Source organism: Salvelinus alpinus, chromosome 30 (genome assembly GCF_045679555.1).
Source record: "Salvelinus alpinus chromosome 30, SLU_Salpinus.1, whole genome shotgun sequence".
Classification (NCBI taxonomy): Eukaryota; Metazoa; Chordata; class Actinopteri; order Salmoniformes; family Salmonidae; genus Salvelinus; species Salvelinus alpinus.
The window spans coordinates 16,575,982-16,592,361 of NC_092115.1; the positions used below are offsets into that span (position 1 = coordinate 16,575,982).

The window sequence follows — 16,380 nt, forward strand, 5'->3', positions numbered from 1 at the left end:
CCTGAGGCGTATTTGGATTTAGAAAATTGGGGCAGTCGTCAGGGTATTTGCGTCAAGGCTAAAGTCCAATGGCTCAATGTAATGAATAAGTTAGTCACGAAACGGCGATGCCTTCAATTGTGTAGGCAACACTATGCACATTTACATAGAAAAACAACAAAACGTTCCTTGTCTGTCATGAATGTTGAATAAAATTATATTTGAACCTACTCTGCCGATTGATTGTCCGTGGTGTTGGTTCTTCACCTGGTTGAAATTTGACAAAGTAAAATATTACTAAATCAACTTCAAAACGCGGGTCTGTGTGTGTGGCGATCAAGATGTTTGCTCATGACTGAAGGCACGTGCACAAGAGTACATGTACGCCATGTGTGCATACTAACAGGTATTTACATGGTTTTGCGCATGTGCCAGGTGATAGAAATTTCTATTTCAGTACCGACACTCTAAAAGTCAGGTAAACAATACTTTCCTGTGGATATTTAGTCTCAAATTTTGAGCAGCTGAAGGACCAACCGCACCAACAACCCAGAGTAAATGTAAATATCATTTTATTCAACATTCTGGTTTGTAAAAATGGCTCTGATTTTGCAGTGCTTTGTTTGACTGTATACCAATAATTGGTATTGAAGTCTGATTTTAGGGAAGAATAATGGTTGTATACTGACTAGATAACACACTTAAGTATCAAATCGAAAAGGAGGGTGGAAATCCCCAAAAGTAAAATGTCTGCCCTTGCACTGTTTAAGGTTATTTTTTGATTTATTAAGGTTATTTGATTTATTATAAAATGTTTGATTATCAACTGTTGTCAGTCATGCACATGGGAATTTAAAGTCTATTTTCCTCCTGTATGGTGAAATCATATGAACCATCTTAAACCACACAACATAGTCGGAAAAAAAGCCCAGCTGATTCATAATCATAAACCATGTTTCTTATCCACAGTTTATCCCAGTAAAGGCATACCGTAGAAAACAAATAATGAGCTGTGAAACAGGTACAATTTTATAAATGGCAAGAGATAATTTATTCATTTGACATGGTGGGATCAGTATGTCGGTAAAATGTATTAAATCATATCAGATTTTATTTGACACATGCGCTGAATACAACAGTGGAATGCTTACTAACAAACCCTTAACCAACAATGCAGTTAAGAAAATACCTAAAATAGTAAGAGATACAAGTAACAAATAATGAAAGAGCAGCAGTAAAATAACAATAGCGAGGCTATATACAGGGGGTACTGGTACAGTCAATGTGCGTGGGCACCGGTGTCGAGATGGAGGTAATATGTACATGTAGGTAGAGTTAAAGTGATTATGCATAGATAAGAGTAGCAGCAGCATAGAAAGGGGGGGGGGGCAATGCAAAGTCTGGGTAGCTATTTGAATAGATGTTCCGGAGTCTTATTGCTTGGGGGAAGCTGTTTAAAAGCCTCTTGGACCTACACTTGGTGCTCCGGTACCGCTTGCCGTGCAGTAGCAGAGAGAACAGTCTATGGCTAGGGTGGCTGGAGTCTGACAATTTTTAGGGCCTTCCTCTGACACCGCCTGGTATAGAGGTCCTGGATGGCAGGAAGCTTGGCCCCGGTGATGTACTGGGCCATACGCACAACCCTCTGTAGTGCCTTGCGGTCAGAGGCCGAGCAGTTGACATACCAGGCAGTGACGCAACCAGTCAGGATGCTGTCGATGCTGCAGCTGTAAAACCTTTTGAGGATCTGAGGACCCATGCCAAATCTTTTCGATTATGCAAGAAATGGTTGTGGAAACACCTTTATGTGTAAATATTGATATAATAACCATCATATCGAAGTAAACTTGGGGTCACGTGATGATATGGTGTGTGGTCCTCCCACTATGACTCAGGAAACCATGCAGTTTATTAGGCTACAGATGAAATAAATTATGAACTTCGCAGGGTGGTGAAAGTGCACAGTGATCTTGATGCTCCTTTCCAACAAATAGAGGGACTTATTCTGGTGACATGATGATCGATGCTTGCCTGTCATTTGACAAATAAAAATATTCTCGCTCTTAACTATAATAATATCATCATGTAGACCAGTGATTCCCAACCAGGGGTACTAGGACCCCTGGGGGTGCATAGCCTATCCACAGGGGGTACAAGAGAAGACTCATGAGACCATAGGCTTGCTGGTAAAATGCACATGAAGGGGTACTTTACCACCACTGTATCTGCAAACTGACGACTAGAGCACATTTGCTATTAAACGCAACAGTTTGTGACAAAACTATCCGTAGAGTTGAAAATGCGATGTAAACACAAGTACCTTGTGTGCACTAAGTTATCGCCCACTTAATTTTATCCTCAACAAATCCTTTGTGTGGAAACACCACTGGTGAGGAAATGTGCATGTTTTCTTCAGCTATACGGATGATAGAATATTCGCATGATAATCTGTCGCCAATTGGATGAAATTCAGTTACCCATAGATTGATACATTGTTGCGATTTCCGCGCCAAAATAGAAACCACTCCCCCGCGGTTTGCCTTGTGAAAGCACGTTAGCTAGCTAACATAACTAGCTATTGTTACCGCCATGACATAGACACCACGTTATTACAACAACTGAACAATGGCAGAATGGAATCACACATTAACAATTTACCTTTGCCAAGTGTGCTCAGATGCTTCCCAACGCGTGTAGCTAACAAATAGCTAGTGAACGTGGCAGGGATGGTCTGGCTTGGTGTAGCACCTATTCTAGACACTGGTAAGATACTGCTGTTGGACAAAAATAGTGTACACCTGGAGAGCAGTGGAAACTTTGGCCATGTGATCTTCACAAGCGCTTCCTCTTCTTCACAACAAACTATGTAGCTTAGCAAGCATGTTTCATATCGTTCTCAAGATGATGGACGCGCGAATTCGTGGCCAAACTGAAAACATCTCGTCTACGTCATTATGTGACGGGCGGGCATTCCGTGCAGTATTTCTTTTTACTCCCAAGTTTTTTTGTTTGGTTACATCCCAAAAGGTGTATTGCCGACACCTACTGGGTGGGGGTAAAAACGGAGACACTTAATAAAAATAAATCATTATTCTCAAAAAAACGAATCAAAAGTCAATGTACTCCTTCACTTAGTAAAATGTACTCAGATCCCTACACAGGCTCTGGAACCTGAGAGGGGGAAGCATATTCAGACAGTATTCCCTGCAATGTTTCAGCTGTGAGTCTTCAATAATGATATTCTGTTTGCAAAAACTTGACACATGGCCAAATTTTTTACATTTATGACATATCAGATGCTTTTGGGGAGATGGCTGGGACTGCTGTCCTAGCTTCAGCTTGTTCCACCATTGGGGTGCCAGGACAGAGAAGAGCTTGTACTGGGCTGAGCGGGAGCTGCCCTCCCATAGGGGTGGAAGGGCCAAAAGACCAGAGGTTGCAGAACAGAGTGCTTGGGTTTGGGTGTAGGGTTTGAGCATAGCCTCAAGAGAGAAAGGGGCAATTCCTCTTGCTGCTTTGTAGGCAAGCACCATGGTCTTGTAGTGGATGCGAGCTTAGACTGGAAGCCAGTAGAGTGTGCGGAGTAGCGGGGTGACATGGGAGAACTTGAGAGGGTTGAAAACCTGGCGGGTTGCAGCGTTCTGGATAAATTGCAGGGATTTGATTTGCCTAGTTGAATAAAAGGTTAAATAAAAATAAAAATGAAATTGATGGTACAAGCAGGGAGCACAGCCAACAGCGAGTTGCAGTAGTCCAGACGGAAGATGACAAGTGCCTGGATTAGGACCTGCGCCGCTTCCTGTGTGAGGTAGGGTTGTACTCTACGGATGTTGTAGAGTATGAACCTGCAGGAGTGAGTCACTGCTTTGATGTTTGCAGAGAACAACAGGGTGTTGTCCAGGGTCACGCCAAGGTTATTTGCACTCCACAAAAGACCAGTATACAAACAAACAAGAACAACAAATTACAGATAATACAAAGGCCTTAAAAGACGCATCTATTGACTGTTTTTACAGCTTTCTTCGACCCCAAAGAACTGGGATGTATTCATTACACCGATTCTGTTGCAAAACGTTTTCTTAAATGAAAGCAAACGGAACGAAACAGGGAGGGAACTACATGAAAACTCTAGTTTTCATTGCAACTGTTTGGATAATAATTACACTCCTGTTCAGCAGGACGCAACGCTTTGGAACGTTCAGATAGAAATAGGCTATGTAGCACAAACATGCCTCTCTGACATATGGAATAAGGACTCACATCAGCTCTATTCATGTTATTTCTATCTGCAATGTTCAACAAAATCTTGAAAAGTGGAACATATAAGTAAATAATATGGAATTGGGGAATGCACATGTCTTCTGGAAGATCTGATTAAGCAGAAGATGATGGCGGTATGGTCGCTGGAAGATGTGTGGGGGGGGGGGGGGGGGGCTGTGAAAGTGACTTGAAGCGGAATCATGTAGATTTTTTGCATTTCTGCTGTCCAGAGGGAGCGTGCGCTCCGCACCACGCGATTGGGGAGGAGAACTGTGACTTGCTTTCCTCTCCAGAGCAGGGTGCCGTTGAAAGGAGTGATAACTGGAGTGGCGTTAAGTGTTGAGGAAGGTCAGCTGAAGTTGAAGTTTCCCGGTGTCTGTGACGCCCGCTGTTTGGTGTGATGCAGACCGGTGGAGAGCGTTGTTAAACAGACAATACACTGTCTGTACTACTACATTTTGATGCATGTCTTTACCAGATAAAGTCAAGTTAGGATGTGTCAGTTATCCCGTGAGAGCTTTTTCCCCGAACCCATTACGGTGTTTTAGGTGTCAATCTTATGGTCATGTGGCAGCAGTGTGTAGGAGAGAGATTCCTAGATGTGAGAAGTGTGCAGGAGGACATGAGACAAAGGAATGTGTAGTATCAGTGGAAAAAGTTGTATGTGTAAACTGTAGGGGTACCCATGGTGCTGGAGATCAGAGGTGTCCGGTGAGAGAAAGGCAGGTTGAGGTTGCCAGGATCAGAGTAGTACAGAAGGTGTTGACTGCTGAGGCAGTGAAGAGAGGAAGATAGATCCAGGGTGAGGGATTCTAAGAGGATCCCTGTGAGTAGGACGAGGCCAATAGAGAGTGATAAAAACAACTTGTGCTTCAATAAGATATATTTTTGGGGCGTTCATGGCCATGGTTGTCAATAGTACCGCAGGAATGGAACATAAATCACAGAGGATAGATGTTGTGGTGGCAGCTGCAGAGAAGTACTTTGGTGTACAAGATTTTACTGCAGAAGAGTTTACATGATGTTTTGAACGATAGTGTTGAACGAACGTGACGTTTTGATAACCATGTAAATCTCTCTCGGACAAGGTGACTTTTATCCGTATATTCGGCACTATTTACTCTCCAAATCGAAAATGCTAATTAGTATCAAAGTAGACATAATGCAATACTACAAATCCTTGCGAGCTCCTGCCCGCCATCCCTAGCTGACACCTTCCTAACAGATATTGTGTCAATGTAAAACTTGCACAAGGCAGTTCACAGAATTGACAATCTAAAGAAATGTAGCCAATTTATTAATTACAAAATGTAGCTAACATTAGATAGTTAATCCAGAGATTTTTACCTTTGTCTCGATTAGTCAGTCTCGTCCAGAGTTACATCATGGCATTTGTAGTTCTTTATGATAGCCTAATTAGCGTTTCATTTTTGTCGGGATAAATTCAGGCGAATATATTGATAAAAGTCACCTTGTCCTAGAGAGATTTAGTTGGTTATCAAAACGTCACGCCAGGGTAAGTCTACACAAAACATAGTCCTCATTTTAATTGTTTCTAAAATCCCCTAGGGGAAACATGAATGGTGGAAAAACGATTGGAACAATTTCCTTGTTTGACCGCTAGGTTTTATGGGTGTTGTGGCTCATACTGTTGTACTCTATGAATTCATACCTCCGAATAGTAGGCTGATACATAGGCAATACAGTAGGTGGCGGCATGCACCTATTACATCTGTATGCTGACAGTCAAAATACCAAAAAAGAAGAAGTAGAATTGGTAGGTGGCGTGTATGTGCTTTGTGTTGTTTTTGGTTGCGTTGTTGTGCGAACTCTGTGTTGAGCAGCGGCGGAAGAGAGAGGTAATAACAGAGGTGCATATCTCTAGTAAAAATGTGGGATGGTGTTCGGGTGATGTAACATGTTAGAAACGTAAATATTAAGCATATATAACCGAAAGGCCCTAGTGCTGCTGTGGAACCATATGGGTTTGGTAGAATGACGTTATGGCTGCGATCATGTGTTTTGGCTTCAGGCAGTGGACAAACAGCCAAGATGGAGCTGGAGGAGGTGCAGGACAAACGCTCCCTCTCTGAATGCGATAAGAGGTAGTATGCCTGAAGTACTTTCATATAAATTGCAAACATGTTAAAATACTTCTCCCAAAGAACACGTATTCCAAAAAATGACCATTTATAACCATTACGTCACATAAAATGCAAAAATATGTTCTAATGCAAATGAATGGTTCTGCATTCCGTCTCTATGGAAGTATTTTATCACAAACAGGAAAAGCTGTTTTTTATCAACGATTGCACAAAACAGCAAGATAGTGAGTCACAGCCAGATTAATCTATTTTAATATACCTTGCTGATTAAATACATTACATTTTAGCCTTCATAGGGTGGTCCTGAGGGCAAGAGTCACACCTATATTTCTTGACTTTCTTGTGATTTTTGTCTGCACCTTGACTCCTATTGCTGCAAGCTACAAATCTGGTATGACTCCAGTCTTTGCTCCCCTTCTCCACATTTGATGTTGATCAATCTACTGGCATTTAGAAATATCGCACACACAGTTAATGAGTTGAGAACATGCATCATATGATCAATTGTTTGCTCTGTGCTCCAGTCTTGGGCTCCCACTTAATTTGTGTGAATTCATTTCCATTGTTTTTGTCTGAAATGCCTTCCAGGAAGAAGGCAATGCAACCTGAGAACAGCAGCGTTGTTCAAGATGATAATGGAAAGGAAGCGGGAGAAATTCATTCTGATGGAGAATTTCAGGGATGTGACAGCAACGATTCATTTCTAGATTCCATCTTTGAAGAGGAGATGGATCGACTTTTGGACCTGTGAGTTGAACTATTACATTATTCAGAGTGGATAGCATTTTAATTTAAGCATCCACTCAGTATTGTTTGATTAAATATCTTTAATGTTCTAACACCCATTTTACACATTTTGATATTGAGTCATTTGCATTTTTATTTATTGAAATTACCACACCCAGTGTGATATTTATAGTTTGTAAATTATATACACTACCAGTCAAAAGTTTTAGGACACCCACTAATTCAAGGGTTGTTCTTTATTTTTTTCTACATTGTGGAATAATAGTGAAGATGTCAAAACTATGAAATAACACATGGAATCATGTAGTAACCAAAAAAGTGTTAAACAAATCAAAATATATTTTAGATACTTCAACTAGCCACCCTTTGCCTTGATGACAGCTTTGCACACTCTTGGCATTCTCTCAACCAACTTCATGAGGTAGTCACCTGGAATACATTTCAATTAACAGGTGTGCCTTGTTAAAAGTACATTTGTGGAATTTCTTTCCTTCTTAATGTGTTTGAGCCAATCAGTTGTGTTGTGACAAGGTAGGGGTGGTATACAGAATATAGCCTTTTTAGGTAAAAGACCAAGTATATATTATGGAAAGAACAGTTCAAATAAGCAAAGAGAAACGACAATCCATCATTACTTTAAGACATGAAGGTCAGTCAATATGGAAAATGTCAAGAACTTTGAGAGTTTCTTCAAGTGCAGTCTCAAAACCATCAAGCGCTATGATGAAACTGGCTCTCATGAGGACCGCCACAGGAAAGGAAGACGCAGAGTTAACTCTGCTGCAGAGTATAAGTTCATTAGAGTTACCAGCCTCAGAAATCAGCAATTAACTTTACCTCAGATTGTAGCCCAAATAAATGCTTCAGAGCAGACACATCTCAACATCAACTGTTCAGAGGAGACTGCGTGAGTCAGGCCTTCATGGTCGAATTTCTGCAAAGAAACCACTACTAAAGGACACCAATAGGAAGAAGAGACTTGCTTGGGCCAAGAAACATGAGCAATGGACATTAGACCGGTGGAAATTTGTCCTTTGGTCTAGAGTCCAAATTGGAGATTTTTGGTTCCAACCGCCTTGTCTTTGTGAGACGTGCGGTGGGTGAACGGATGATCTCCGCATGTGCATTTCCCACCGTAAAGCATGGAGGAGGAGGTGTTATGGTGTGGGGGTGCTTTGCTGGTGACACTGTCTGTGATTTATTTAGAATTCAAAGCACACTTAACCAGAACGGCTACCACAGTATTCTGCAGTAATACGCCATCCCATCTGGTTTGTTTTTCAACAGGACAATGACCCAACACACCTCCAGGCTATGTAGGGGCTATTTTACCAAGAAGGAGATTGATGGAGTGCTGCATCAGATGACCTGGCCTCCACAATCCCCCGACTTCAACCAAATTGAGATGGTTTAGGATGAGTTGGACCGCAGAGTGAAGGATAAGCTGCCAACAAGTGCTCAGCATATGAGGGAACTCCAAGACTTTTGGAAAAGCATTCCAGGTGAAGCTGGTTGAGAGAATGTCAAGAGAGTGCAAAGCTGTCATCAAGACAAAGGGTGGCTACTTTGAAGAATCTAAAATATTATAATTTTTTGGTTACTACATGATTCCATATGTGTTATTTCATAGTTTTGATGTATTCACTATTATTCTACAATGTAAAAAATAAAGAAAAACTCTTGAATGAGTAGGTGTTCTAAAACTTTTGACCGGTAGTGTATATCTATTGATTCTTGAAAAATAACACTAATGTCTCATGGGCTTAGTTGAACTGTATAAAATGTATTTGTAAACAAACAATATAAAACGGGTTAGAAAACCTATCATATTGGCCTTATGGACTGTCAAGCTCTCCATTCAGTATTATTTTCCTAAATCTGTAATTTTGCATAAATCTGTAATTTTATCAACAAACCCAACCTTTCTCTAAGTAAGTTGGTAGAAACCAGATTGTCACAATGATGCTGTTTATATGTATGGCACCACCTAAAACATATTCTATTATTTTATTAATTGTTTTTCAGAGATGAGAATGAAGACCTTCCTTATCTGACGGAACCTTCAGAGGCTATGGAGGGGGATGAATCCCCTCCCAATGGAACAGATGTTACAGAAACTAGAAGGGGAGATGACTTCACTCCCAACAGGACAGAAGTTACAGAGACTATAGAGGAGGATGAATACCCTCCAGATGGGACAGAAGTTACAGAGACTAGAGGGGGAGATGACTCTCCTCCAATTATGACACGGCTCAGGGTAAGGGGCATCTCCTCTCGCCCTAAGATAGAAGCTTCAGAGTCAAGTGAGGAAGATGGAGAAGACCTTCCCCCTGATACAGAAGTCATCGAGAGCAGGGCTTCAAAAATAACAAAACTCATCTCTAGCCCCAAAGCAGCACCGCAAAGGAAGGCCAGGCCTCCATCCTCTCCCCCCTGGACACCCAGCCCTGCCAAATCCAAAAACAGAGCTCATGCAGCCACACCTCTTTTCAGTGGGTCAGAGAGGAAGTGGAGGACTGAGGATGAACCAGACCAAGAGCATAAACTGTTACCTTTTGAACCAGCTAGGACTCCTGGACCCCAGCTAGACACTTCAAAGAACTACACTGTTCTAGAGCTCTTCCAGCTCTTCTTCAGTAATGACATTGTTGATACTCTCTGCTCAAACACCAACAAGAATGCCAAGAGAAGACAAGAACATGGAATCAAAGAACCATGGAAACCTGTATCTGTGGAGGAAATGTACAAATACCTCAGCATTGTAATCTATATGGGTCTGCTGAATGTGCACACTGTATCAGACTACTGGAATCGAAACAGAATATATTGTCTTCCTTTTTGTTGTACAGTCATGACTATGACAAGATTTCGGGCAATCACCTATTCACTGCACATGAGTGACCCAGCAGAGGATGAGGAAAACGACAAGAAGAAGGGGACTGCAGGGTATGATCGGCTCATGAGAATCAAACCTCTCAAAGACCAGATTTTGGATGCATGCAGGGCCTTCTACCACCCATTCCAGAATCTTTCCATTGATGAGCGCATGGTGCACTCCAAGGCCCGCCACAGCCTCAAACAATACATTAAATCCAAGCCCTACAGGTATGGATTCAAGCTGTATGTTTTAGCAGATTCAAGAAATGGCTATACCTGCGACTTCAATGTCTTTATGACCAAAAACCCATCTGCTTCAGGCAAAGGGGAGAGCTATGATGTTGCCATGAACCTGTTGAAGGTGCCTTACTTGGGCACAGGATACCACATTTATGTTGATAACTTCTTCACCAGCACAACTTTCTTCCGTGACCTGTACAAAATGAAATTGGGAGCATGTGGAACCATACGTGAAATCCGTGTGGGCATCCGAGAGAACAGCATGCCTGCTCGAGCAGAGAAAGGAACCATCCGCTGGCTCCGTGACGGGGAGCTGCTCTTCACCAAGTGGATGGGCGCACAACCAGTCACCATGTGTACCACTATTCATAAGGCATTTGCAGGGGAGCAGGTCAAAATCAGGAAACAGAGCAAAAATGGATCCTGGACAACACAGTGCATACCCGTCCCAGAGGCAATCAAGCCGTACAACAAGTATATGGGGGGTGTGGACCTGTCTGATGCCCTTATCAAATGCTACAGTGTGGCCCACAAAACCATGAAGTGGTACAAGACCTTCTTCTTCCACTTTGTAGACATTGCTGTGGTGAACAGCTTCCTCCTGCAGAAGGACATGGCCCAGATGAAGAAGAAAAAGCCAATGACCCACAAGCAGTTCAGGGAGCAGCTGTGCCTGCAGCTTGCTGACATTGGTAAGCAGGAGGAGGCTGAAGAAGAGTCTTCGGAGGAGGAGGAGGAGGAGGAAGAAGAAGATCAACCAGAAGAAGAGAAGGAATTGGTGGAAGTGAAGCGACCATGCTACCCTGTACCCATAATTGATCCTACCACTGTTGACACCTCTCAAAGAAAATCTAGTGGCAGGAAGAAATGTTGTCTGTGCAAGGAAAGCCAGACCAACTGGCAGTGTGAGTCCTGTCAGGTAGCACTCTGTATGATACCAGACAGAAACTGCTTCAGAGTTTGGCACATGAATAAAAAGGATCTCGTAGCAGAAGTTTTCAAGAGGCATATAAAGTACAACCCATACCCTACCCATCCTTGGATGGAATATGGGGGGGGAAAAATTGAGTTTAATTCTCAAAAACAGGCGCAGAGTTTCATTAAACGTCATTTTGGCTTGAGGAACAACAGGAAGTAAAACTATTTTGCTGTCCTGTGCACACTAATGATCTTACCACTATTGACATCTCTCAAAGAGAAACCGTGGGCAGGAAGAACTATTGTCTGTGCAAGACCAACTGGCACTGTGAGACCTGTCAGGCGCCGCTCTGTATGATAGAAGACAGGAACTGCTTCCGGTTCTGAGTGTGGCATAGGGATCAATAGAATGTCTCTGGCACAACTTTTCAGTTGCATTGATAATACCAGTGGTCTCAAGTGGGATGATGATTATGGTAAAGATTATTATTATTATGGTTAGGCCTATTATCTGTATTGTTTTATTATTTTAGTTTATTCTATTAATATTTGTGCCCAAGAATGATCCCAGCACTCTTAAAATCTCTCACAGATGTACTGTACACATGAAGTGTCATTTGTGCAATGATTATTTAGATGATTTTGCAGAGTTAGTCTTGCCAGAAACTTCAAAATATGGAATGTGATTAAAGACAATGAACAGACTGATGCAAATATGTTTTTTCCCTGGACTATAAGCTTTCTGAAATGGGTAATAGAAGAGTGTTGTTCAACTTGGCAAGATTTTGCAAGTTCATGGGGACGTAATAGAAAAAATGATTAGATTAATATTGCCCCAAGCCTGTGTGCAAAGTTGGTATATAGAGTGCCTTCAGAAAGTATTCATACCCCTTCACTTATTCCACATTTTGTCTGAATTCAAAATGGATTAAATCTTTTTTTTATTTTATTTTTTATCTTACCCATCTACACACTAACCTATAATGGCAAAGTGAAAACATGTTTTTATAAATATTTGCATATTAATTGAAAATGATGTACAGAAATATCTAATTTACATAAGTATTAACACCCCTGAATCAATACATGTTAGAATCCCCTCTGGCAGCGGTTACAGCTGTGAGTCTTTCTGGGTAAGTTTCTAAGGCCCTGATTCCGACCCGAGTTAGAATGTTATTCAATTTTTATGCACTTTTCTCTCTATGCGTATTCCTACCTTGAATTTAAGCATGAGAATAGCACGCTATTCACCTGCTATTCGTTCTGGGTGGAGATCAAATAAATGAAGGCGTGGCGGAGGTGTCAATAGATACGCCGTATTCTGACCGTGACTTAATTCCACCACCTTTAAACAAGAGGAAACCATGTTGAGCAAATCTGCCGGTTCCAAGTGGAAAAAGCATCAACTTTATTTTTCCGATAGAAATGCCAGCATTCTCCATATACTGTAATTTGCAACGATAAGAGTTAGGTTAATGAGTCATCCGTTTAGATAAAGGAATTGTAAATATAAATTACACGTGTTTTAGATCTATTTTACATTGTAATCGGTGGAGACAAATGTGAAACCAGTCATATGGCAGCAAACTGAAGCATATCAACTTTCCCACTGAAGTTTATGAAATGCTGTGGCATTATGCAGAATTTTAATGGTATGGCCTTTTAACTTGCAGGGATGAGCACTCTCGAATGTCATAATTATATGCTACCCCGACTTTCTCTGTTTCCTATTTCTATCGTGTTAAATATTAGTCACTATCAGTATCGACCGTCAGTAGGCCTAATAACCAGACATATTCAACTGTCAATTTACTGTTAGTTCCATTCAGTTGGTATAGCCTAACTTTCTTAATTTACCTTCATTTGTTTCCTCTGTAAATGCTGTCACAGCCATGTGGGTGTTGCTGAGGATCATTAGTAACAGTTCATAACATTAAAAAAAGACGTCATATTTATGGAGCAGAGCGCAGACCAAGCCGTTACAGTTTCATCCTGACCCATGGCACAACACTTGGCTGTGTCATCACACAGTTCCATGGTTAGTGCAGGCAATAGAGGGTATCGACTACTATTGTACATTATTCTCCCTATTATATTTCTATGTACACTAATCTTCCAACATCACCGTGGGTTAAATAACAATGTGGCAATTTTCAGAATGAATCAAACCACTGTATTTTTGATTAATCAGTATATTTTGTGCATACATTTTTTTTTAATGATTCATATATACTTTCCTAGTCCTAAAATGTGCCTAAATAATCTACAAGAACATGTTATTTTTTAGATTTACCAGTTAGTATTAAAACGGAGATGAATAGGCATATAATTAGATGGCTTTCTTTCATTGATGCCTGTTTTCTGAACCCGTTCACTCAGTGTATTCTAGTCTGTCAACAAAATTCTAATTGACGGTACACCGTATTTAAAGGGATGGCTTAAGATAAATGTAATAAACTCCATGAGAAATTCTGTTGGCCAGCAAGTTGGAGGGTTTTCAGCAGTTGAATTACATTTTATTCAGCACACGCAAGGGAAACAGCCCTGCAAAGCCCATTACGCACCTTCATAAGGTAAGTCAATACTAACTACTGAGAAGTGCGTAGGAAAGGGGTTAATAGGAAAGGCGTAATTACTCTGTCGGGAATCGGGCACTAAGAGTTTTGCACACCTGGATTGCACAAAATTTGCATTCTTCAAGCTCTGTCAAGTTGGTTGTTGATCATTGTTATACAGCCATTTTCATGTCTTACCAAATATTTTCAAGCCGATTTAAGTCAAAACTCAGGAACATTCAATCTCGTCTTGGTAAGCCACTCCTGTGTATATTTGGCCTTGTGTTTTAGGTTATTGTCCTGCTGAAAGGTGAATTTGTCTCCCAGCTCGTTCCAGTGTCTGTTGGAAAGCAAACTGAACCAGGTTTTCCTCCAGGATTTTGCCTTTGCTTATAGCTATATTCTGTTTATTTTTATCCGGAAAAAAAAACACTCCTTAGTCCTTGCCGATTTAAAAAAATATATATTAAAAAAATTGAACCTTTATTTAACTAGGAGGCAAGTCAGTTAAGAAAAAAATATTTTTCCAGTGATGGCCTACCAAAAGGCAAAAGGCCTCCTGCGGGGATGTGGGCCTGGGATTACAAATACAATTTAAAATATAAATCTAGGAAAAAACACACATCATGACAAGAGAGACAACACTACATAAAGAAGACACCTAAGACAGCAACATAGCATGGTAGCAACACAACATGGTAGCAGCACAAAACATGGTATAAACATTATTGGGCACAGACAACAGCACAAAAAGCAAGAAGGTAGAGACAACAATAGATCACGCAAATCAGCCACAACTGTCAGTAAGAGTGTCCATGATTGAGTCTTTGAATGAAGAGACTGAGATAAAACTGACCATTTTGAGTGTTTGTTGCAGCTCGTTCCAGTCGCTAGCTGCAGCGAACTAAAAAGAGGAGCGAACCAGGGATGTGTGTGCTCTGGGGACCTTTAACAGAATGTGACTGGCAGAACGGGTGTTGTATGTGGAGGATGAGGGCTGCAGTAGATATCTCAGATAGGAGGGAGTGAGGCCTAAGAGGGTTTTATAAATAAGCATCAACCAGCGTCGTCTGGGTTAGGGGAGGATTTGGCCAGCAGGGAAGTCCTTGTCCCATCACGCAATAGCGACTCCTGTGGCGGGCCGGGCGCAGTGCACGCTGACACGGTCGCCAGGTGTACGGTGTTTCCTCCAACACATTGGTGCGGCTGGCTTCCGGGTTAAGTGTGCATTGTGTCAAGAAGCGGCTTGGCTTGGCTGGGTTGTGTTTCGGGGGACACACGGCTCTTGACCTTCGCCTCTCCCGAGTCCGTACGGTAGTTGCAGCGATGAGCCAAGACTGTAACTACCAATTGGATACTAGGACATTGGGGGAAAGGGAGTAAAAAATGTTTTTTAAAGACCCAGATGTTTTTTGGGGGTCAAGTTTCAGGTGCTCTTTTAGCACCTCGGACTCAGTGACAGCCTGCAGGGAGAAACTTTGTAGTGGGGCAGGGGAAAAAGAGGGAGAAGCATCGGGGATAGTCACATTAGAAGGAGTGGGAGATGAGGAAATGTCAGACGGGCAAGGAGGCATGGCTGAGTCAAATAGGAACCCTGACTTAATGAAGTGGTGATTAAAGAGCTCAGCCATGTGCTTCTTGTCAGTAACAACCACATCAACTTTAAGGGACATGTGCAGATGTGAGGAGGATTTATTCTTCAGGTCTTTAACTGTTTACCAGAACTTCTTGGTGTTAGACCCACAGAGAGAGAACTGCTCCTTAAAGTAACTAACTTTGGCCTTCCGGATAGCCTGAGTGCACTTATTTCTCATTTGCCTGAACGAGAGCCTGAGTATGCATGTGCCGAGCCTTTCGCCAAATGCAATTCTTGAGGTGGAGTAACTCTGCAAGATCACGGTCGAACCAGGGGCTGAACCTGATTTTAATTCAAATTTTCTTTATGGGGGCGTGTTTGTTAACAATACCACTGAAAATATATAGAAAGAAGGTCCAAGCGTCTTCGACAGAGGGGATGAAACTGATTCTATACCATTTTACAGAGACCACTTCATGAAGGAAGGCTTGCTCATTTATGTTTTTTAGCAAGCGTCTATGACAAATCAGGACAGGTCGTTTCACTGAGCAGCCATTATGAACACAGGCTGTAAAACAGTGATCACTAAGGTCATTACAGAAAACACCAGACTGATACCTATCAGGATTATTTGTGAGGATAACATCAAGGAGAGTAGCATTTTCTGGGTGTTTGGAGTCATACCTTGTGGAATTGGTAATAATCTGAGAAAGATTTAGGGAGTCCCATTGCTTTAGGACTTGGTAAAATGGTTTAAGCATGTCCCAGTTTAGGTCACCTAGCAGGACAAATTCAGACTTAGTGTAAGGGGCCAGGAGAGAGCTTAGGGCAGGTAGGGTACAGGCCGGTGCTGATGGAGGACGTTAGCACCCAGCAACAGTCAACAAATAGCTATTTGAAAGCATACCCATAACATGATGCAACCACCACCATGTTTGAAAATATGAAGAGTTGTAGTCAGTGATGTGTTGTGTTGGATTTCCACCTAACATAACACTTTGTATTCAGGACAAAAAGTTCCTTTCTTTGCCACATTTTTTGCATTATTACATAAGTGCCTTGTTGCAAACAGGATGTATTTCTTGGAATATTTGACTTCCAGTCATTGCACTAACACAAGATT

At 41.6% G+C, this 16,380-nt stretch overlaps 1 protein-coding gene and 1 long non-coding RNA gene across 7 annotated transcripts; one reads left to right on the forward strand and one right to left on the reverse strand.

Annotated features, from left to right (window-relative positions):
* Positions 1 to 1,003: 1,003 nt before the first annotated feature.
* LOC139560250 (uncharacterized) lies at positions 1,004 to 2,999 on the reverse strand. Its single transcript, XR_011671898.1, has 2 exons — positions 2,638 to 2,999; positions 1,004 to 1,726 (listed from the first exon to the last, which is right to left on the reverse strand). It is a non-coding gene; the product is annotated as an uncharacterized lncRNA (long non-coding RNA).
* A 2,911-nt stretch (positions 3,000 to 5,910) lies between these two features.
* LOC139559647 (piggyBac transposable element-derived protein 4-like) lies at positions 5,911 to 11,831 on the forward strand. 6 transcript variants are annotated; one of them, XM_071375825.1, is made up of 4 exons: positions 5,911 to 6,016; positions 6,272 to 6,344; positions 6,933 to 7,091; positions 9,117 to 11,831. In XM_071375825.1, the coding sequence occupies exons 2-4, from the start codon at positions 6,292 to 6,294 to the stop codon at positions 11,344 to 11,346; spliced, it is 2,442 nt and encodes an 813-aa protein (XP_071231926.1). In that variant the 5' UTR covers positions 5,911 to 6,016; positions 6,272 to 6,291; the 3' UTR covers positions 11,347 to 11,831. The 6 variants fall into 6 exon arrangements, with proteins under 6 accessions (XP_071231926.1, XP_071231925.1, XP_071231924.1 ...); XM_071375824.1 differs by having other exon boundaries at positions 6,008 to 6,110; XM_071375823.1 differs by having other exon boundaries at positions 6,009 to 6,098.
* Positions 11,832 to 16,380: the final 4,549 nt, after the last annotated feature.

Excerpts from the sequence above, each read along its gene's own strand:
- LOC139559647 (XM_071375822.1), top strand. The coding sequence starts at position 6,235 with ATGACGTTATGGCTGCGATCATGTGTTTTGGCTTCAGGCAGTGGACAA. Across the intron at positions 6,345-6,932 it reads CTCTCTGAATGCGATAAGAG|GAAGAAGGCAATGCAACCTG; the intron begins GTAGTATGCCTG and ends AATGCCTTCCAG. Across the intron at positions 7,092-9,116 it reads ATGGATCGACTTTTGGACCT|AGATGAGAATGAAGACCTTC; the intron begins GTGAGTTGAACT and ends ATTGTTTTTCAG.